Here is a 23,757-nt window from a genome sequence, read left to right as displayed (position 1 = left end):
AAAATAAAACCTATTTCTTAACTACTCTTTACACTGTTTGCATGAGTAAAATAACAGTGTCAGAACTTTGTCAAATCTCATTCATATGATTTATTGTAATTACATATTAGAGAGTACAGGTTATGAAGAAACAATAATGCTTGGAGTCTGGAGGAGGTAATGCATGGAATGTGGTGATTCTGTTTGCTACTTAAATAAACATTCATGATAACTGCATGAATATCCATCCTTGTTCTCTCATGATTTTACATTTGTTCAGTATACAATGCAAAATAGAATTGGAAGTCAATACAATAATGACAAATCTCATTTAGGCAATGCAGTATATAATTTAGGTATTTTAAATTACAGAGTAGTGAGTGGGGAAAGGAAAAAAAAAACACCAACTTCTCAGAAAGCAGTGGCAATTTAGTTGATCTCCCAAAATATTAAAGATATTTGTTTCCTATTCAATGGCTTCATGGTAGGGCTGTTCACTGGAACAGACATCAACAGCTTCTTTGCAGATAAAAGAAACATTATTAAGGTTTCAACTTACCATGCATGATTACTGTCTTGAATTCACATGAAATATTGCAGTTAAAGTTTGTTCATGCAGTGGAAAATAACTGCACCTTGTTGCACCAATTTTTACTTGCAGAAATAAGGGGGTGACTCATTAAGCATCACCAAAAAATAGTGTTTGAACTACCAGTTTACATTGCACTGCTTTCTGTATTGAAGAGGAACAATAGAAAAGATTAATGGGAATGAAGGCAGTAATTGATTTCCTTTTGAGAGTTTTCATGAAATGTGTAATGTTACTCTGGAACTGCAAATCTACAGTTGCTGAGCAACCTTGCATTACTTTATTTGATAGGGACACGAACTTGCCAATTGCTGCGATGCCTTCTTAGGTGAAGCTTGCAGTGACAATGGGGTTGCAGTTGTTAATGTCCATTTTTGTACTCAAATTGTAACATTCCACATAACTTGGAAATGGTTTCCTTTGCCATATCAAACCAACTTTTTCAGGCTAATGTATCTGTTGAAAGACCAAACCTGCACTTCATATAAAAACCTGTTTACTCCCCCTGCTTCCCCATGACCCCCCAGTAATTGCGGACACTGTGTCCATTAGCTTTTAGCTACTGTTTTGAATGTTGTTATAAAGTCACAACCAGTTTATCAGTCCTATAAGGGAAGTGGGTGAAACTCTTCCTTGCTGACTTTAAAAGAAAGATTTAAAGTACTGTAGTGATATTTCTTTCAATGTGATGTTTGAATAATCAACATAGTGTCCACATATCATCTACTTCAAATATTTTATTCATTCTTAACTTCACCAAGGGTATATTTGTCTCTGAGGAAGTGGTACCACACAGCAAGTGTTCAGGGGCTACCAATGTGCAGCACAGTTCAGATTCAATGAAGTCTGCAAGCTCCTGTCCTCCTATAGAGACTAGTGCATTTTCTTGTTCTTAGAGATGCAACAGAGAAAGGTAGAAGCCAGGCTCAGCCTCTGCTTTTGTCATAATTTTTGGGACGAATATGTATCTACTGTGGTCTTGTGAGACCTGTGGAGCATAAGGCACGATTCTCTTCACCGCTCGTCAATGTGAGACTCAAACATTATTTTCACCTGTCTTTATTTCACCTGTCTGTATTTATCTGATGCATTTCTTTGGGATTTCTCTTTTCATTATTTGTCTTGAGTATTATTCTTTTTTTCCTGCACTTCTGAAAGTAGCATCGTTTATGATTAGATATGGTCAAAGTGTACTTTTATTTTAAAGAAAGTCAGCTAACCTCTCCCTCCTTTCAGAACTCAATAAGGTGGAAGGATCTTAATTCTGATATTAATATATAATCCAGAAAAAGATGCCACAATCCTCTTTGGAAGTATTGGTCATCCTATATGTTAGGGTATATTAAATTAATAAATCTTAGTGTGATTTAGAACAATTAGAATAAAGCTACAATACCGTTCTAATTAATATATTTTTAATACCTAAAGTCATATTACCTCCTGACCTCATTACCTGTGACCTCTTTAGTGACTTATGCTTTCCCATTATTGCAAAGATAATTGTACTAAAACTTAGATGTATTACATAACAAAACATAATATTTTTTTTTATGAAGCAAAACATCTTATGTTACTATTTCGTTGTTAGGGTTTTTGTTTTGTTTTGTTTTTCTTTCAAGTAATTCAGTGTTACCAAGAGAGCACTAAAGTACTGGAATCTCAAAAAGCAGAATTTCATTTGGTTGTATTTGTTTTTAAATGCAATTTTACAAAGTAACCGGTATTCAAAAAGTACAATCTAGGAAGCTTTTTCCAACTTACCTGAACTTCGTAAAAGTTACAGACCGTTTATTCATCTCAGAGGAAACTTAGTTGTTTTCTTTTGTTGCTAAATACATTTTAAGATATATTTAGAATAAATCATCACACTAAGGCTGGAGGAGCAATTACCATGAGGACAGCTGAAGAGCTGCTCTCCCACCTGATCTGCAGACTGAGATGGGGGCTCTTTCTCTCCCAAATATGCCCTCTAATCAAAAGCTTTCTTAAGGGTTTGGCTTTTTTTCATCAGAATGAGGAATTTCACATACTATGTGTCATTCACAAGAAATAACAGCGAAGTTAGGATACATATGGCACAGTGCAGTGAAGCGAAAGACTGGACCACTTTCAGTGTTGGACAATTTAGGGCTCTTACAAAGATCAGTTTTTTAAATACTTAGGAGACAGAAGCACAGGCTTTTGGGACCTTACTCAGTCTAAAACCAGGAAAGTGCACTTCTAATGTGCCCAAACTTGGCTAACTAAAAGAATTCAAACCAACAGCAGAACCAAGGTAATGTATCAACATAATATTCTCACTTCAGACACAATCCAGAGTGCTCTGGAAGCTTGAATTCCAGCTATGCTCAAATGCTCAAGCAACCCAGTTCTCACGGATTTTTTTAAAGTCCTATTAGCTAACCAAAATTTGACAGCACAAGTTGTGAGAACATCTCTGTTTGTGCTCAAGGTAAGAATAGCCTAACTTGCCAGTTTGTATCTTTGCTTCTCTAAAGTTCCCTTACACTCCAGACTTCTGTATTTTTCCTTTGTCTAGGCACTTGCCTTGAGCTAACCCAACAGTGGGGTCTGGGGCAAGAGAGCTGGAGGTTAGGAAAGTACCATCACTATTGCAGTGTCTTACGGGGTCAAAAAAAAAAAAGCAAACACCCCACCCTCCAAAAAACACAGTTTTGCTGCTCAGAATATAAATCAAGTTCAGGTTTCAGGTCTTGGATGAACATGCCCTTTCCAGACATGGGTGCTTTAGTTTGAGAAGGTCAGTGAATGTTTAACAGCTTCTGCAGAGCTTTCTTGCCCTGGAAGCCTGAGATCAGAACCCTTTTTAAGAATTGTAATACTCCATAAGCCTAGAGGGACACGAAAGGGAAAGGGTGTGACAGTTTTCTGTAGTGTCAATGAACCTGTCTTCACCTGTGGATAGAGGGGTCAACAGGGATCAGGGATCAGAATTAAGGGCTATGGACTCACCTCCTTCATGTCAGTTATCAAGTGGTGTGTGTCAAAGGAACATAAGCAGTATTGTAACCTGTGTCAACATTTGGTTCTGTCAAAATGCTTTGTGATACTAGGCTGGCTTCACTGGCATTTAACACAAAAAAGAAAGCTCTGGTAATACCAACACATTCTGTTTCAACATTTTCAGACTGAAATATTGGATTTATACTCTGCAACACCATATCCAGTATACTTTGTATAGTGTGACAACATTTTAAAGTTTCAAATATAATTGAAATTATTTTATTGAAACAAGATGATGATAATAAACCTGAAAAAAATTTCTTCGTCTCTTTTTTCTTGGTATTTCCTTCTGTCAAGGACTTTAGCACTTCTAAAATTTGTTGCAATTCTGAAAGAAGTAAATGTCAGATCTTCAGTGAATTACATTGCTGTACCTATTTGTAATAGCATATGTTACAGGTCAGCACAGGGGGAACAGATCTGTGCTTCTAGCACTTTATAGAGTTGTGAACCAGGTTTGGACCTGATCAGCCTTCCTTTCCTGATCCACTTAGAAGCTAAGTCATTAAAGACTGGAGAAACAGGGACCCTTAAAATATATCCACCAATTAACCAACTCAACAGTGTATTGGTTTCCATTCAACCCACTGGGAGTAGTGTGCTTTGCAGCCAGATATCTAGAAGACTTTTGTCTTTAAAAAAGTTTATTTACTAGATAAGAAACTGTTGGGAAGGCATCTCTTGGGTTTCCTCCCATATTAGCTTGAACGACTTCCCTGCTTGAGTTCTGCTACATAGAATTTTCAGTTGTAGCTGCAGAACTTAGCTGGATATGTCAGTTTGGTGACCCTATATATTTAACAGGCAGCTTTAGAGTTTATGAGGACACAATGCAGATGTAGATTAATTAGTTCAGTAGTTCTGTCTTAAATTATCTTAATATTGCATTAGACTATAAAACTATGTATGAAAGAATTATTTTCCAAGGACAAGCCTAGAAAGTTTGACTCTTGTTTTATGATACTTTTAAAGTTTACACATTTTTTCAATGTTACATAGAAAATAAGACCTAATAAATATAAATTAATGTAATTATGTGGATGCTTTGGTTTTCTGATATTCCAGTAGGATATTGTAGGTTTGTTACTTCCAGGAATTATTTAATCCTTGAATAAACCTAGTATGGTACTATTAAAATGGGTGTATATATCAATTTAAAATGTTCAGTTGTGAAGATTACTTCCAAAAAGAGAAGTCTTCCCTGCTCTCGCTATCCATTCTTTTTGCTTTTGGACAGGCAATTCCTTAGGCATGTTTTTCTTTTTCTTTTGAAATAAATCAGGTCCTCCAGGTCAAAAAGGAGATAAGAAAGATTTCCCAAGGATAAAACAGTAAAGTTGGCATCAGTATCTAAGGTAGTCAGCTCTGCAGACTGGTGTTTCTGTCTTTGTATTGCTTTTCCTCTGAGAGTGCCTCTAAGACCTGGTAGTGAAAAGTATAAAAAAACAATTTAACAAGAATATCCATGCTAACTTTTATCATCCTGTATTTCCATGGTTTAATTGTTCTCCAAGTGGTCCAAGATTTTTTAAGGTCTAAGTAAATTCCTATTAAAGGAAAAGAGGGCCATAAAATTTTAAATAATGCTGGTGTTACCTTACTGTGAGAGGCACTGACAGTTGGTGAATATTAATTAAATTACTTTTACAAGATTTGAAATCCTTTAATTTCATTGACAGTTATGAACTGAAGATGTAGATCCTCCCATTTTAATTAATATTAATAAGAATTATTCTTATGTACAAACTGATGGTGCCTGGAAGACATAACATTAGAATTACTGTACAATTAGGTCATCTCCTAAATTTGCTGGTTTCGATGCCCTCAAGGAGGTTAGGTAGAGTTTTTCTAGCTGTAGTAAATAAATAGATAAATAAATACAATCCTCAAGCCTGTGCAAGACAAGACACAGAGAACTAGGTGATACTGAGATCTGTGTAGCACTAAACAGAACAGATATTTATTTTCCCTAAAATACGACATATTTATGCAGTTCTGTGCAGTTGTAAAAAACAACTAGTTGCTTGAGCTGTGTCTTTTCAGTAATGTGTGTGCTTGTATAGACACACACACACAGAGGTAGGTTTCTAATTCACTCTGAAGACAGCAAGGTCCTTAAAAGGTCTGTAACCTTTGTAGAGCGCTCTGGTATGGTGAAAATGTACTTTACTGGTGGTGAAACTGTACTTTACTGGTAAGGGTAGCATCACTTGCCAGTAGTTAGCTCTTCAGCCTTGTTTGAGGCTGCTGATGAGTCCAGGAAGTGTCCCCGAAGTGACTAATAATTACACTCCTTTATTACAGGGAAGCATGCCATCACCTGCACTGGTGCTAACCCTGGCACCAAATTTAAATGTTTGATATAAATAATAATTCAAAAAGGGTACAACAGTAGCCTGATGCGAAGGCACATTCAGCGTGCTACATGCTGTTAAGCTCAGAATAAACTCTAGTTAATGTGGTCAAAAAGTGATGCAAGCGAATGGAATACATTAGACTACTTCAGTTGAAAGGAACCTAAAATGATCATCTAGACCAAATGCTTGAGCACTTCAGCACTGACCAAAAGCTAAAGCATGTTATTGACGGCATTGTCCAAATGCCTTCTGAACACTGACAGGCTTGGGATATCAACCACCTCTCTAGGAAGCCTGTTCCACTGTTTGACATCCCTCTCAGTTAAGAAATGGTTCCTAATGCCAAGTCTAAAGCTCCCATGGCACAGCTTTGAACCATTCCCATGCATCCTGTTACTGGATCCCAGGGAGAAGAGCTCAGCACCTCCTTCTCCACTTTCCCTCCTCAGGAAGCTGCAGGGAGCAACGAGGTCACCCCTCAATCTCCTTTTCTACAAACTAGACAAGCCTGAAGAGCTCACTCAGTCTCACAGAATGTGCCTTCCAGCCCTTTCACTGGCTTTGTTGTCCTCATCTGGACACATTAAAGTGCCTTCAAGTAGCTGAACATCCTCCTTAAATTGTAGCACCCAGAGCTGCAGGCAGTGCTGGAGGTGAGGCCGCACCAGCGCTGGATACAGCAGGATAATCCCCTCTCCTGACCAGCTGGTCACGCTGTGTGTGATGCACCCCAGGATGTGGGTTGCCCTGGTGGCTGCCAGGGTACAGGGCTGACTCACACTGAGCAGTGTGTGACCAGCATCCCCAGGGCCCTTTCTGCAGGGCTGTTCTCCAGCCATTCATCTTCTTGTTTATACTTGTGCCTGGCATCAGTCCATTCCAGGTGCAGAATCCAGCATTTTGACTTCTTAAATTTCCTCCCATTAATCATAGCCTAGTGCTCCAACCTATCTAGATGCCCCTGCAAGGCCTCTTGTCTGTCAAGACAATCAGCAGCACCTCCCAGTTTGGTATCATTGGCAAACTTAGCATAGAATCCTAGAATGGTAGGGGTTGGAAGGGGCTTCTGGAGATCATTGAGTCCAACCCCCCTGCCAAATCACAATCACCCAGAGCAGGTCACACAGAAACAAATCCAGACAAATTCCCATGATGGTTCCCATGAAAGCTTCTACTGGTGCATTCAACTCCTTCATCCAGAACATTGATAACTATTGAGCAGAACTGGTCCTAGAATTACACCCTGAGAGACACAGCTGGTGACCAGTCACCAGCCAGATGTAGCCTCTTTCACTAGAACCCTTTGACCCCTGCCCTTCAGCCAGATCTTCACCCAGTGCACCATGATCATGCTCATCCTGCAGATGGACAACTTGTCCAGAAGGATGCTATGAGGGACAGTATCAAAAGCCTTACTAAAATCTAGAAAAATGACATCCACCACCTTCCCTTCCTCTACTAGATGGATGATCTTGTCATAGAAGGGTATCAGATTAATTAGACAGGACTATCCCTTTGTGAACCCATGTGGACCATACCCTGTAATTGCACTGATCTTTAAATGCCTTTCAATAGTACTCAGTAAGATATTCTCCATATTTATTCCTGGAACTGAGGTTAGACTAATTCCTGGGTATTCCATCACACCCTTCTTGTAGACTAGAATAACACTGTCTAGCTTCCAGTCCGCAGGGACCTCCCCAGAAGGCCCAGGGTCCTGCAACTCAATGAGGTATCCACTTTCCCATATATGTTTAAGGAGGGTTTATTCATGGGCATGCCTGTAGAGATGGGAGATCAGGTTCATCCACGCTACAGAGTTGCACCACTTCAGCTGGAGTTGCCTTTCAAAGAGATTATTATCAACAGAAAATAATAAGGATTTTTTTAGTATCAAAAATATTATTGTAGGGCTAATATACTTTAATTTGGTTTAGTCAAACCAATTCCTATTTAATTTATGATAAACTAACTCAGTTTAACTGAGCTTTTCAGTATTTCACTTAAACTAAACCTAGGTCATTCTTCCTGAAATTAAGATGCCAATGGACCAAGTGCACAGAGCTGGCATTAGTATCTTAGACCCCATTGCAGTTTTCCCCATTAGGTGAATTAATTTAAATTGTTGATTATTTTTTTTATTATTATTATTTTTTATTTTTTCCTAAACAAGGTCATTCCACACTCCCCTGTGCTGTTTACATCTTTAAATTTTCAGGTATAATGTATTCAAGTGCTCCCTGGGAATAAAAAATTTCTATCAATATTTCTTCTTAGTCAACGGATATTTTCTTAAGATTTGTTTTTCTAATATTCACAGAGTTTTTCCCTGACTTAATTTTCAGTTCTCTTCGAATGTTTACTGTTGAGCTCTCAAGTTTCTTGCATTTGTATTCTTCTAGATGCAAATTCAGAAGACTGGGTTTTTTTGAGATTAAAGTTTTTGCTCCATCCTCTCTGGTGATTTAATCCAGATTTATTTGCAAAACCAAACCTGTTTTCTGAGGTCATTTGAGTTTCAACTTGAAATTACAGTAAGCTCAATTGTCCCTTTTTTGCTCATCATTAAGAAACTTTTAACTAAAATATTAAGTGTGTTACAAGGTCTGCAGTGCAATACAATGTCAAATTCCAAATGAGTTGGAGAGACATTCTCCCTAAAGACAAGGAGGCTGAATGGTTGTTTATAGGTGCATTAAACTGAAGTTTCAAGTTATGAATGTTTAGATACTAACGAGTCTGGAAAGGAAAATTTCTTTGTCAAATTGTGAAGGCTGCCTTAGTTTGATATTTACATTGCTACTGTGTACTGATGGGATGAGTAAGAAGTATTTTTATTGTACTGTTGTGAAATTTGCAATTTTGCATGACTTGATGTTGTGCTTTGAGCTAGTAATTATCCTACGAAGTTACCACTTCTGTCTTTCCTCTGCTTCTTTCTTGTCCACATCTGGCAGAAAGAGAAGCCTATTCCTGTTGTGTAGTCTGATGCTGTGAATGTCCTTTTATTAATTTAATTATATAAGTAACCCAATCTAGTGCTTTTTACAGTACATTTCCTTAAGCAAACTAGATGGAGTGGTTTTTAATAACCATATAGCCACCTGACGATTTTTATACTTGCCATTTGAACACAGTTTGGATATGGATGGATATAGAATTACTTAAATTACTGCATATAAATTAAACATTAAAAAGGTAGATACAGCCAGACTAAGCAGCTCAATTATAATCTTTGGTTATGCAGTTACTGCCTCAAGGACACTCCATCCATTTCATATCATATGTCCTTTTTTTGAAAGATGATCAGTAGGTTCAAGTAACATTTCAGTGCACAGGAAATTGCATAATTTATAGACTTTTAGAAATGAAAACCAGAAAACTGGTTTTCATAAATTAAATCTCCCTCTCTTTTTTTTCTACTCTCCCCTTACAGATTGGAACACTGAAGGATTACTACCACTTCTATCATAGTAAAACAATTAAAAGGTCAGTTCTGTCAAGCAGAGGTACCCACAGCTTCATTTCAATGGAACCAAAGGTAAGAAAATCTACGTATGTGTCTGAGGCAAAAGCCTTTGCATTTTTTATATGAAACATCATACCAGAGCACATTCACCTGAATGGTGTATAGCATTACAAGAACTGGCACACTATCTGCTTGCTAAGGTTCTGCTTCTCATTAAAACAAAGGGAAGACAACACCATGCTATTAAGTATGTACTGTTCTTGGAACATAAGGTCCAGCATTATTCATTGATGAGTACAGGAATTTTGTTAATGCACTAATCACTGTGCTGTGCTTCTCCCCAAAACCACATGTGTAACATTCATCTGAAGATCTTCTCCTGTAAATCAGCTGGCTTTCAGAATGAAGATGAGCAATGTGGGATGGTATGATGTTCAGAGGAAGGTTCTTCTTGCTTTTTTCTGGTCTTTTTCTGGACTTAGTGTATGAGGGGTTAAAATAAACCTGCTGTTTTCTGTGGTCCATTTGGCAGTTTCTACTGACCTGAATTTTAAGATTTATTTGAAAAAGGATGTCACATCTTTGGGGTATTTAATATAGGAGGTAACTGTCAATTTAATTACTGATCTATAGCTAAGTATAATATTGTCTTCTATCTATACTCAAGACACACTTTGGTTTTAATCATTTAGTTTCAGTGGCTAGTAGCTTCATTAATGGCTGTGGAACTGGATTTCCTCTGGTTTCCTTCTAGGAGGCATATTTGGAGAAGATCCTGTTACCTTTTTTATGCTGTTCGTGTGACCCACTCTTACCAACAAATCCCCGAGTTCCTGGTGGCTTTCAGTGGTGGTAACAGAGTCAGTTTTTCTTTAGGACCTTGGATCATGAGTGTTGTCTGTGAAGGATTTTTAAGGTTTTACTTGACAAATAATTTATGAGAAGTTAAAGTGTTTATCTGTGAAGTTTGAATACTACAGAGGTACAGTGTACAAATTAAGCATTATACAGGAATACCTCTGCAGTCTGGAACCCTTAACCCTTAAGAGCACCAGCAACTCTGAGGAGAAGTGCATTTTGGCAATTAGTATGCTAATGTTTAGGGCCCAAATCTCTGTTCCTAGAGTGCTGAGATCTACCATTCAAACAACAAGCATTGCTCTTTGAATAGACAATGCTGCAAAAGGAAGGGAGACTGTCCTGTGTGCTCAGGGTGGAGGGATTTCCACACAAATATGCAAGTTCACATGCATGTACTACCATAAACTTTGGTGTTACGCCAAGTTCCAGATACCCTTTCTGCATCTCGCAAACCTAGCTCACACTACTGTGGCCAGAATCATGAGAGACTCTAAGGCAGAACATGGCAGAAAATAGAACCATCACTTTTCATCACACATTTCTAGTATTTTCCATCTTACGCTGTTCAAGTCTTGTCCCCAGTCTGTGCTGCTGGTGGTACAGAATTTCTGAATTTCTGAATAATTATTAAATATCACTTTAATGTTAGAAAAGCTGTAGGGTGGATTGCGCAAGGTACTGAAGCCTGTTAATGATTCCAAAGAAAATATAGGCAAAGAAAAACTGATGGTCTAATACCTAGATCTTGCAAAAGTGTTTGTGATTGACTTTGTGACTGCTCCACTGAATCTGAGCTTGTGAATTCTTGTGTGACTGCAGACACATCAATATACGGACATGTATTTGTAGAATAAAGGCGAGTTTGTCCTCAGTATGTGTCATAAATAATTAAATAATAATTTAATTATTATTAAGGTAGACTGGAAATTTAATTGTATTACATAAACTAGACCTTTTAAAACCAAAAGATTTAATCTTAAATAAGGTACATTTCATGCCTGTAAGAATTTTCAAGTACTATTATATTTAGTAGTGTGACTGTCTAATACCAATATTTGCAGCAGACTAGATGGCATGTGTATCTGTGAACAAAGGAACACAGGTTGGTTTACTTTGAAAATAATTTAATGGTAGTTTACTTAATGCTTAAAATCCTCTCTGTGTGGCATACACACAATTCTAATGATTTGTGCTTGCTTCAGATGTGGATCACTAAAGATGAAATTTTCACTGAAGGAATTTTTATTGAGTGGTAATTTATTATGTAAATAAACTGCATATAATGGAAGAACCAGTAGGAAATGTGGTTTTTCTAAACTACTGTTGTGAAGAGTGTTTGATTCACTATGTGAATGCTCAAGGAAAGATATATAAGTCATATAAAATCTTGCTGTTGTGGATTTCAATTAATTAATTGCTTTGAGGATCTTTGGCTTGTTTGTTTTTTTCCTTCTGGAAAAGCCTCTTGACACTGTTGTAGGCAGCATAAACAGATCCAACAGGGAACATAAACTGAAGGCCCGTGGATTACACATTTTGGCAATTTTCTCAGCATTAGCTAAACATTACTCTTTATTGATGTGTAAAGGTAAAAGATATGCTGTATAACACAATGTTGTCCATTATCATCCACATCCTTGCCTAGCAATGCAACATGGTGTCATTTAGAGATTAAATGGATTAAGCAGTTTTAGGAAGAGATGCCCAAATGAGGCTCTAATGTCCTAGCATAGATAGTAATGGAGAAAATTTGAAAAATAGCTTTATCCACAGCACCTTTTCAAGGCCTGTGTGTAGTTATATGTAATTTCCCGTGTGTTGATAGAAAAACAAAGTGAGAGAAGTTAGTGGATTCAAAGGAGAGATTAGTACTACGCACTGAAGCTAAATGTTGAATTACATGTATTACAGAGATTTCTGGACTCTCCAGCTGATGTACTCCTTGTGGTTGGCCTTTGGAAAGGGTCAATGAAAGCACCATACCATAAATTGACACCTTTCTTAGCTCCATAGAGTTTTCTCAGCAAAGTTGCCAGAATCTTCCCATAGGGAAATCTGCTGCCTCCCTGGGGCCAGGATAAGGGATATAACCAGGAAACTTTCTGGTCTGATACGGCCCTCAGTCTATTACCCTCTTTTGATCTTTCAGGTAGGTAGTGATGAGGTGGAGAAAAGAGGTTTGAGGGTAATATTGAAAGCTTGACATGAGCCATCAGTGTGCACTTGCAGCCCAGAGAACCAGTTGTGTCTTGGGCTGCTTCAAAAGAAGTGTGGCCAGCAGGGCCAGGGAGGTGATTCTGCCCCTCTACTCTGTTCTGGTGGGACCCCACCTGGAGTACTGTGTACAGTTCTGGTGCCCTCGGCACAAGGAAGATGTGTAGACCTGTTGGAGAGGGTCCAGAGAAGGGCCACCAAGATGATCAAAGTCCTGGAGCACCTCTGGTATGAAGACAGGCTGAGAGAGTTGGGGCAGTTCAGCCTAGAGAAGAGAAGGCTCAGGGAAGACTGTGTAGCAGCCTTCGCGTACTTGAAAGGGGCCTACAGGAAAGCTGGGGAGGGTCTTTTCATCAGAGAAGACAGTGATAGGACAAGGGGTAATGGTTTTAAACTGAGAGAAGGGAGATTTAGGTTAGATATTAGGAAGAAATTCTTCACTATGAGGGTGGTGAGGAACTGGAATGGGTTGCCCAGGGAGGCTGTTGATGCCCCATCCCTGGAGTTTTTAAGGCCAGGTTGGGTGAGGTTTTGTGTAACCTGATCTAGTGGTAGGGTTCCCTGCTCATGGCAGGGGAGTTGGAACTTGATGATCCTTAAGATCCCTTCCACCCTTAATGATTCTATGATTTTATGATTCTAATGTTATTTTTGTGATGTTACAATGCACAAAACAATGGGAGCAAGAGTGGAAAGGTAGTGGGAAGATGGATAGAATCAGTCCATAGCTGAAAGGTGCTCTACTTCTAATGAAGCTCTACTGCAGCTATTAAATAGTTAAGTTTATTGCTAGGCCCTCTATTGAAATCAGATTATTACAGCACTTGCAGAGGTGGGAATAAAGAGCTGTGGCGCACCCCCAGGTTTGCCACAGTGGTGAAATGAAGAGTCACAAAGTAGAAAAAATTGCAAATAATTATTACAACCTCAGTCTGCAAGTCAGATTTTACATCCATACAAAGCATAAGGAACATCAGGTGGAGCTTTTCTATCACTGAAAAGATTGCGGTTTCAATGAAATGTTGAAGAGTTGAAGAGTCTGCATATGACAATAATGCATAGATGTTAAATGGACAGTATAGATGAGAAAGCTGTCTTTTTAATAATGAACTGGGAGATGAAAAGTCAGATGTGATAATGAAATTTGTGATTCATGGTGAAAAATAATCCACCGAATCAAAAACAATAATCCTAGAAGCACACAATTCTTAAGATAATAAAAGGCAGCTTTATGATGGAAAATATATTAAATTGATGTATGTACAAACTAAAGTTTTTCCATTTTCTTTGTAAAGTCCCCAGTGCTTTCCATCACAATGGGTATCTGAACAAGACTAATAATTGATGTTCCTGTAAAGTGTCACATTTACTAATGGGAAAAACATTTTACAGCATTAGTGTTTATCAATCTCAACTAAGATGACACCTCAACTTTTTAAAATTTTTTATTAATTTCAGGTAGGTTTATTTGGGATTTGAACTCATAGTTGATGGTTCAGGTTCACTCATCTTTTAGAAATGGCAATATTTCCAATCACAATTCCACTGAAAGAACAAGTAAAGCTAACTACTTTCAGCAAGATACGCTGCTTGAGCAGGATTGTGCAGAAGTGTCATGCCTTTGTCACCTCTGCTCCAGTATTAGAATACCTGGGGAAACATCACTCCAGGCATTTACATTTTACTTAGCCTAACCTAACCACACACAGAGCAGATCTGTATGGCCTGGTGATTAAAAAAATGTTAGTACTGTGTGTGTGGAAGGGAGTCTTACCTTTGCGATAACAAGCTGATCAGAACTGGTGGTAGCTGCATGTAAAATGCTGACAAGCATGTTTTTGATGAGACAACACTAAATGATCCAGGCTGTTGTCAGAGGATAGGAAAGTACATGCCAGAATCCCATCCTTATTATTGGTAGGCCACTGTGTATGTTTATGAGACAGCAGAGAGAAGCAGAACTGTAGCAGCCACGAGTGAATATTTCAATTAGTTACAGCAGTTCATATTGGTAAATAATATCCTGGGTTGTTATGGGAGATAGCTGTCCAAAAAGTAAAGGAAGAGGTAGATTTCACCACAAGGTGATGGTCTTGCTTTGGCAAGGAGTATGCTACTGCTTGTGGAGGGTGCTTCTGGGAAACACATTCAATTACTCTGGATCAGACTGTTCATTGAAAATAGAAAGGAGGGTTAAAATTTTAAGTGCTAAGAAGATCATAGTTGTGTTTTTCAGTTGTTTATTAATTTTAATGTTCAAGATTGCAGTATGAGGTTGAATAAGGAGAAAATAAAGCTTTGAACAGTGTGGATTTAATGTAGGGCCAAAAAAATCAGCAGAAATTAAGACTGTTATTACAGTAATAAACCCCCAAACTTTTAAAAGCCAGTATCATGGACTTAGACCTGGAGAAATTCAGATGAGAATGTTGTTATGGATAAGTTTGTGTTTCATATTGACAGAGTTAAGTGTTAAGCTGTTAAACCTCATTAGTAAACAAAGATATTTTGTTAGCCAAACAGAAAAACACAACAGTTAAACATTGGAACCAGGTGAGTTACTGATGTTTGCCTTAGTAGCCTAATCTGTACATGCAGAAGACAAAGAAGTAGTACTACTCTACTTGGTTGCAAAACAATAGGAACTGTCATGCTGTTTTCCACTCCAGAGTTTGACTAAAGGTTTAAGTTAGTTATTAAGTAATGCAGTATTTACCACTGTGGACTCTTTGTTTAATTGACTCAAAAAACTTTTACATGGGCAAGACTTCTATCTTTAGCTTAGTCAAAATCAAGAATTACTCACTATTTCCAAGGAGCCCGTTGCTGGGTGAGTTAGAACATGAACTGAATTACAGTGTGTGACAGGATATAGCAAGATCTCCCTTCAGCACCTGCTTCTCAAGTATTAAAAAAATTTCATGTAAACATGTAGTAAAGCTTAGATTAGCTACTAGAAAGTGTAAATTTACTTGACAAATAAAGATACAATTGGAAAGCAGAGAAAGGGGAAATCTTTCTGACAATAAAATCAGTGGGTCTGAGCTCCCAAGGGAAGATGTGGCAACTTCTTTATGTCCCTACCTGTGGCGCGGGGATTGGAACAGATGATATTTAAAGATCCCTTTCAAGCCAAACTGGTCAATGTTTCTGTGATTTTATAAACATGAGCAAATAATCCTACCACTTGGATTTTTTCACAGCTTTTGAGATATGAAGTTTCTGTTCACTAACAAAGAAATACATTAGATCCTTCTGTAATTAGTGTTGTTCTAGAAATTTGTTACATTATTGTAAAGTTTTCATAAGTTATTTGGTATTTTGTTTCCTTAATGATGACTGAAATCTGTACTTACAAGGATGCCTGTTATATTAGCTTTAATTTTAGCTTAAACTACATTCTCCATCAGCAGAAATCCCTGAGAAGTCTGTGTTACTTCAGCAGAAGTCAAGACAAATATTGCCATGCCAAGGCTGCATCAGTTGTCTTTTCATTTGTGACACAGGATAGACTAGACTGCAGTTCACAATATACCTAGACCTAGAGGAACACCACAGTGATAAACACCAGTGAATAGTGCAATAATGGAGTGGAATCGCAACTTTTGTAGCAGGTTTCTCCCTTGTCTGCACCAATCCAACACCTGAAACACTTGAGAAGGTAGGGTGAAATCTCTAATCGTTCTGAGGAATAGCAACCTAAAATGTGGTGCTTTTCAGCACATGAAACTGTGCTTCAACTGTGGCTGATACAAAACCAGCTCAGAGCTGAACTTTGGGTGACAGTAACCTAAAGATGAAAAGATTAATCTATAGCATCTTCAGACAGCGTGTTCAGACAGTACACATTGGCCAAATGCTGTGGTGCTGTAACAGGAGATAACAGTTCTTCAGTCAGCAAATTTTGTCATATAATGGTAACTTCATATATCTAACGATAGGTAGAAATATTTAATGAAGTTAATTGTAACACTAATGGGACTGAGGTTTATTTGGGAAGATTAAAAGCTTTATTAATGTGTAATTCTGTTAGAATGTTGATGAGGTAGCTGACTTTTCTGTTAGCACTTAGAGAAACCCTCAAAAAATAATCACAGAAGCTTACTGGTGGAATTACCTTTTGATATTTTCTACTAAAGGGAGAAAAATGGTCAGTAGGAATTCAGTATAATACAATTTTAGAAAGGGAAAATGTCCATGGTCAGGGAATATGGAAGTGTTTTTTGAAATAAATTGTGGTGTTTTCTTACCTACACTTAAATTTCTGTTTCATCATGATTATCCGAGTTGTTAGCACCTGCCTCAAAAGGGTTTTGTCCCCTTGATAGTGCTAATTGTGTGTGCATTAGAAAGAAAAATTAGATTTCAGAACACTCCAGTTTTCTGGGTTCTAGGTGATTTTACAGAACTCCTCAGCAATGACAGCCTCTCTGTTAACTTTTGGGCAAGAGCTGGCGATTAGTCAAAAGGTATTATTGGCTTACTTTCTAAATAGTGTATCAAATTGTTTGAGTAATGAAAAAAATGTTATACAGCAGGATCACATTCCCTTGCTATTTTCATATAATTATTTTCTTAAGCTGGTAATGAGATGGGCAGGCAAACTTGAAGACCACAGGATGGCAAGGAGTTGGGTAAAGATTTTGACTTATAATGTACTGTGAAAAACTTCATTGCCCTACCCTTTTTATCCAGTTATCACAATATCACAGAAGCCCAGTGTCAGGTCAGCTGTTAAATACCCCATTCCAGCACTCAGCAGTTTATAGGGATTGCATTTGAGGTGCTGTTACGGTCTCTGGACTTCATAGTCAATGGGAAAAATGTTGATAGGCAGGGACTCAACAATCTCTCAGAGAAGGAGCTAAAATCTTCTGAGACTGGAATATTTAAAATGAGGCAGATTTCATTGGTCTCTTGATTTGATGTATTTGGAACCTGCTGGCTGTGGAGAGGCAGAAGGATCCTACTTACATGCAATGGCCTAGGGATTTGCAAGGCACTCAGTTTATCAAGAGGGGAAAAAAAAAAAAAGTAACCCATTTGAATTTTGCAGAACTTGAATATAGTATGTCTTGGAGACTTAAAAAAATTAGCTGGATTTTAGATGTGATGGAGAGGTGATACTTTTGCTTTGTAGGGAACAAATATTTCTGAAAGCGAATGTTATACAGTTCTCAATTTAAGATTTAAAATTTAAAATATAACACACCTCTTACATTTCTTGAATTTGAGGAAAACTTAGGAGAAAGAGTTTTCTGTGTATTTTCCCTTCATTGTCACTAGTGGAACCTCAACAAAAACCCCCTATATTTAGGTATCATAAAGCTTAAATCTAGCCTGTTCATACATGATAGTTGTCACTTAGGATACAGATAATTAGTTGTGATGACTTGTGTTCATTCCCACCTTACATTTTGTAGGTATATCCAGGATATCATGATTGCAAAGTTGATTGTACATTAATGAAACAACAAAAACAAGGAGGAAAAAAAAACCTCTCACCACACAATGTTTTATCAGAGGACCCTTGAGCATCACAACCATGGAAGTAAAGGTTGGAGAAAGTGTTTGGGCAGCACACAGTCCAGCATGGTACAGCATGCTATGGGAATCTTTAGCTGGCAGTTGGTTTGAGCAGGGACTAGTAGAGATCGTATCCACTTTTGTTGAGACTGCTAAGAGGGTTATGGAGCATGCTGTATAGCTAACTTAGTTAGACATCACTGGCTTAATCTTGTGTACCTTGAGGTATTGAAATATTTTCTAAAATCTCTCCATTCTGGGATAAGATTTTCTCAGCACCTCTGTGGCTGTTGCTTTCTTGCTTAATGGCACATCTGCGTGATTGTCTCTCCTCATGCAAGCTGTGAGTGCTCATCCTCATTCAAAGTGAGACTGTGCATGAGGGATGTGCAATGCACAGGCAGCCAGATCACCCAGGTTTGTAAGTGCAAAAGCTATGTTCAAAAACCCAAGGAAAATCTAATTGCAATCTGAAAAGGAAAAGGATGTTATATTCCTCTCACAATTCAGTAATGGCTAAAGGATTTTGCTCACCTGTAACAATGACAAAAGCACCTCAGGTAAATCTGTGTGGGATATGTAAACTTGTAAGATTACTATTTCATCATAGCAGTCATAAACATGCAAAAGCAGAGGAATATAAAGGAAACTGCTTGGCAATCCTTAGGACATGGGAGCTAGTAGGTGTTAATAACATTGGAGTTTCTTTACAATTTCAGTAAAGCAGTGCACGTTCCTAGGTTTTTTAGCAACAAAGTGGGTTTATAGGTGAAAAATGATAAAGCTACTAAATGTTTTAATAAAAAAATGAGAATTAGTTCTTTCATATGTAGTCTGTCTTCTAGGAGCTTGCCAGGGAAGACAGCAGCTCTGACAGCTTCAATGGTCTTGTGTTACATTAAATGTGCTTTTGCTGTCATTAAAGTCAGTTTGCACTGCTAGTGGAAGAGGGATAGCAAGGTGCTGTTTTGGCTACTGGGCTATAAAATTGCTGGATATCAGAGAGAATCAGAGAGAATCAGAAGAGGAGGAATTGGAGAGAATCATAGAATCATAGAATCATAGAATCATAGAATCATAGGGGTTGGAAGGGACCTCGAAAGATCATCCATTCCGACCCCCCCGCCAGAGCAGGGTCACCTAGAGTACATCACACAGGAAGGCGTCCAGGCAGGTTTTGAATGTCTCCAGAGAAGGAGACTCCACAACCTCTCTGGGCAGCCTGTTCCAGTGCTCTGTCACTCTCACAGTAAAAAAATTTTTTCTGATATTGACCTTAAACCTCCTATGCTCCAATTTGTATCCATTACTCCTTGTCCTATCACTGGTCATCACTGAAAAAAGCTTAACTCCATCTTCTTGACACTCACCCTTTACATATTTGTAAACATTGATGAGGTCACCCCTCAGTCTCCTTTTCTCCATACTAAAGAGACCCAGCTCCCTCAGCCTTTCCTCATAAGGGAACCGAGTCTAGGGAAAGATGCGCCATTCTGGAAGAAGTTAATCCTGCAGGGCCAAATGCCTGAATATCAGGAGAGAGAGAGACTGAAAGAAAACACATTTTGGAAAGGAGCATGTCAGAGCAGACTGTCTTGGAATGTGACAGAACAGCTTCTACATACCATTTCCTGAGGGGATCCAGCTTCATCTGGTACTGATGATATTGGTTATAGTGCAGGATATTAATAGAAAAACAGATTAAAGATTTTTTTTTTTTTTTTTTTCCCTCCTCCCCTCATGCATTTGGAAAACTTCCTGGCAGCAATGCATATTCCTGGTATTATGTGTCAAAATTTTTAGGCATCTGTCTGCTTGCTTTTGACAGACAAGACAATCATGTTTAATTCTTGTGGTTGCTATCTCACTCAGGTATTCTTAATGCCGAACAGTAAGAAATCATGATTCACATAGATAATTTGCCATGTGTAGCATTATTAACAGGTAATTAAGACAGGGAGAGGAAAGCCATGCCTCCCCAAAACAAAGCAACTTTTTGTGCCGAACTTCTTGTGTGTAGCATCATCCTATCTCTTAGAATAATTTAAAAAGTCAATCACTGGAAAGCCACTCATTTTCCTTGGCTGGTATGTTTCACTCTAGCAGGTATTCACTGTCCTGTGAGCTGCAAATTGTAACGGCTCAGAGGAGGTGCCAAGCAGCTATGTCCAGTTCACAGCTGTGCTGCTTGAGTGTGTGTGGCCTTTAACACACGGCTTCACTCCTTCATGCCTCTGACTCTCTGACGTGTGAAATGGAGAAATTGCTGACAGTTGAGTAAAAACTTTTGCAAATTGTCAATTTGCACAGCAAGTACTATCTATTTTGTTCTATGGAATTGTACTTCTCTTGGTATCACACAGAGGATTTTATGAATACAAACAACATTTTAGTAAAATAAAACACTCATTCTAAATCCTTTCCGTATAATCCACGTAAAAAAGCAGTCATATCCATTGGTGTGTTGGCTTTTCCTTGTTGCATCAGCTGTGTTTAACCTAGAATATTGTTTGACATTACTTTCCCCCCTTTATAAGAGGAGTGTAAATGCTGTCACTCCCTTTGATGGTAATGTACTAAATAAATATAAAGGCCAGAATATAATTTTATCTTTTCTTTTGTAAGGGATCCAAATTAAAATATTTCTTTTTAAGGCTTGTTTATCAAACTGATACTCAATCCCCTGTTTCATCTGTAGCTGTATAGCAACTTTGTGTGATCATATAATAAAACCAGAATTTCTGAATTCTAACCAGTTCTTAGTTTTCCAGGGTGTTCCTAAGAAACTATTCCTCAAAAATACTGTTGCAAATGTATTCACAGTCTGTAAGACTAGAAGGAAACAAAGTGATCATCCAGTCAAACCATCACTGACCAGATGTCTTATGGCTCACCAAAATTAATTTATACTTGAAGCAGAGCATAGCTTTTAGAAATCTTCCAATTTGAATTAAAACTCTGCCAGCAATTGAGAGGTTCCATAAGTTTTAGAAATGTTGTATTTTTGTGTTATCTGAGGTTATCTGGCTTCAGCTTCTAGCCATTTCACGTTGCTATAACTGTTTGTGAGTTTGGAATATACTGCTATAAAGCAAATGTTCGGACACTGTGCTGTTAATGCCCTCTTTCCTCAGCTAGGAACATCTCAAATCACTTCCTTGTCAACCTGTTTTTCTCCTCATCATTTTTGGGCTTCTTTCCTGAATCCTTGCTGTATAAACATGTTTCCCTTCTCTTGGATGTTGGAAGTGAGCAGTGAAATTTGCAGTCCTGCTCAGTGCAGATGTATGGTCAACTTGCGTGTCATTTTATGAGCCCAAATACACGTTGATGAGGTAGTCTGAAGAAGGCTTCCCATGTCTTTTGACTTTCACACTTCCTGGCAAATGGTGGAAATACAGTCAGGTGGTTTTAAGCTGTTATCTCATGATAATATATGTGTTGTTAATCCACCAGAGTCCAGTTTTGTCTTTCAGTCTCTCCTATCAGCAGGTAAAGGAGTTGGATGGATGATTAGAGATATAATAACAGTACTAATCTGAAAGATTATGGGAGCCATTATAGTTTTGGAAGCTCCTGAAATGTAATCCCTGAAAAGAGCAGACATATTCTGTTATATGTCCCAGATTATATCAAACAAAGCTTATGTTTGTATACTTCAGAAGATACATGTTTGCACATTTTAAGATTGTCTTGGTCAGAAGTAAAAAGGTTTTATTGGTATAGAGAGTATTCATAGCCAGTAATCATATAAAGAATCACATTTACTTTATGCCATTTTAAAGCCCTTTTATCCCAACAGAAGACAAAGTAGAAATAGCTCATAAAGATTGCTATCAAATGACATAGACAGAGATAACAGAAGTTTTGGCAAGACTGTAGAGACCACACTGCGACCTCATATAAGTGGACTGGTTTGAGACCAGAAAACCTTTAGTATATGCAATTCGAAAGTCTATCCCGTAAATTATAGCCATGAAAATAATGCTTTTTATTTTCTTTTTCTCAATTTATTATATGAAGATTGTTGTGAATTATGAGCACAAAGAAATGAATCCATAACTAAGTAACTGTTCTTGGCACATATCTAATGTCATAATTTGCACAGGGACCATCTGGGAGTTGCAAAACTTGAGATGTTTCTCTTCTTTGAGCCAGGGGTTTAAAATAAATAAAAGCAGTAATGAGCAGGTTCATTAATCAAGCATCACTCCAGCTTTTATGTGGTCTGACTTGCAGAAATCAAGAGATACCTTCTCACTGGAAGCACTGTCAGCAGTTTGTGAGGTGTGGGAATAGTACTTCAGTTGAAAAAACATTTGCTTTTCTTCAGCCTACTGAATGTAGGAAAAGAAACTTCTGTCCTTTTTCATTTGCCTGGGGGTTGGTCTGCATTGTTTCCTGAGGCTGGCTCTATGTGTCTCACAAATAGATTCTTTCAGATGGTGATGATGGTGATGCTTAAGGGTTGCAGCAATTGATATTTTGTAGGCATCTGTTACCAACCCCCAAATCAAGACGGCATGACCAATGAAGCAATACTCAGATGGCTCAGGCAGGCTTTGGGTCAACAAAACCTGGTCCTTGTGGGAGACTTTAACTACCCAGACATTTGCTGGAAGAACAACACTGCAGCTCACCTGACATTCATCAAGTTCCTGGAATGTGTAGAAGACTGCTTCCTCACACAAATGTTGGATGTGCCACCCAAGAATGGGACACAGCTGGACTTACTAATAAAAAAAACAGCTCTGTAATATCTTGGTTAGCGACAGACTTGGCTGCAATGACCACAATATTGTGGAGTTTGGGGTGCTGCTGAGCACAATGAAGGTTAATTCCAGGACAATGGGTTTAGATTTTAGAAGAGCAAACTTCAGCTCACTCAAGGCTCAGTTGGAAGGGATCCCATGGGAAGCTTCTGTGGAGGGCAAAAGAGCTAGTGAGTGCTGGGAGTTTTTCAAGAACACTGTCCTAGAGTAAGCAAAACCAGTTCTCACTCTAAGGGCAAGGGAAGTAGGTGGAGCAAGAGACCCCCTTGGATTAACTGTGAGCTTCTGGGTCTGCTCAGAACCAAAAGGGAAATGCACCAGAGGTGGAAAGTGGAACATTACTGGTTGAAAAGTACAAGGACATTGCCAGGGCATGCAGAGATGCAGTTAGGAAAGCAAAAACTCAGCTTGAGCTGACATTGGCCAATGACTTCAAAAACTTCAGGAAAGGGTTCTTCAGATATATTAACCACAAGCAGAAACATGGGAATAATATTGGCCTGCTATTAAACAGAGAGGTGAACTAGTCACCAACAATGCTGAAAAGTCCTCAAGACCTTCTTCACCTCTGTCTTTACCAGTGTTGTTGGGTCCCAGGACATAGGAACAAAAATACAGGTTGACACAGACACTGACCTGCTATCAGTGAAGAAAGAGCTGGTGTGTCAGCTATTACAGAAGCTTGACCCACAGAAATCGGTGGGTCCAGATAACATTCTGCCATCTACCCTGGGGTGCTGAGGGAGCTGCTGATGTCATTGCAAAGCCACTCTCCATAATCTTTGAGAAGCTGTGGAGACTGGGAGATGTCTCTGAAGACTGGAGGAAGGCTCCTGTTACAGACATCTATAAAAAGGGTTCAAAGGAGGACTCAGGTAATTACAGACCCATTAGTCTCACTTCAGTCCCTGGAAAGGTCATGGAGCAAATTCTCTTGGGGACTGTCACAAGTCAATTGAAGCACAT

The 23,757-nt window shown here is 38.3% G+C and overlaps 1 protein-coding gene across 2 annotated transcripts in view; it reads left to right on the top strand.

Annotated features, from left to right (window-relative positions):
* The window catches only part of PCSK5 (proprotein convertase subtilisin/kexin type 5), a 250,386-nt gene that overhangs the window by 14,746 nt on the left and 211,883 nt on the right, over positions 1–23,757 (top strand). For both annotated transcript variants that reach the window (XM_051643618.1, XM_051643617.1), the window contains exon 2: positions 9,386–9,490. In XM_051643618.1, coding sequence (XP_051499578.1) covers positions 9,386–9,490 — 105 coding nt within the window. The remainder of the gene's footprint in view (positions 1–9,385; positions 9,491–23,757) is intronic.

The sequence above is a fragment of the Apus apus genome, chromosome Z, assembly GCF_020740795.1.
Source record: "Apus apus isolate bApuApu2 chromosome Z, bApuApu2.pri.cur, whole genome shotgun sequence".
NCBI lineage: Eukaryota > Metazoa > Chordata > Aves > Apodiformes > Apodidae > Apus > Apus apus.
Note: the sequence above shows the minus strand (reverse complement) of the source record. Positions and strands in the feature narration are given on the sequence as shown.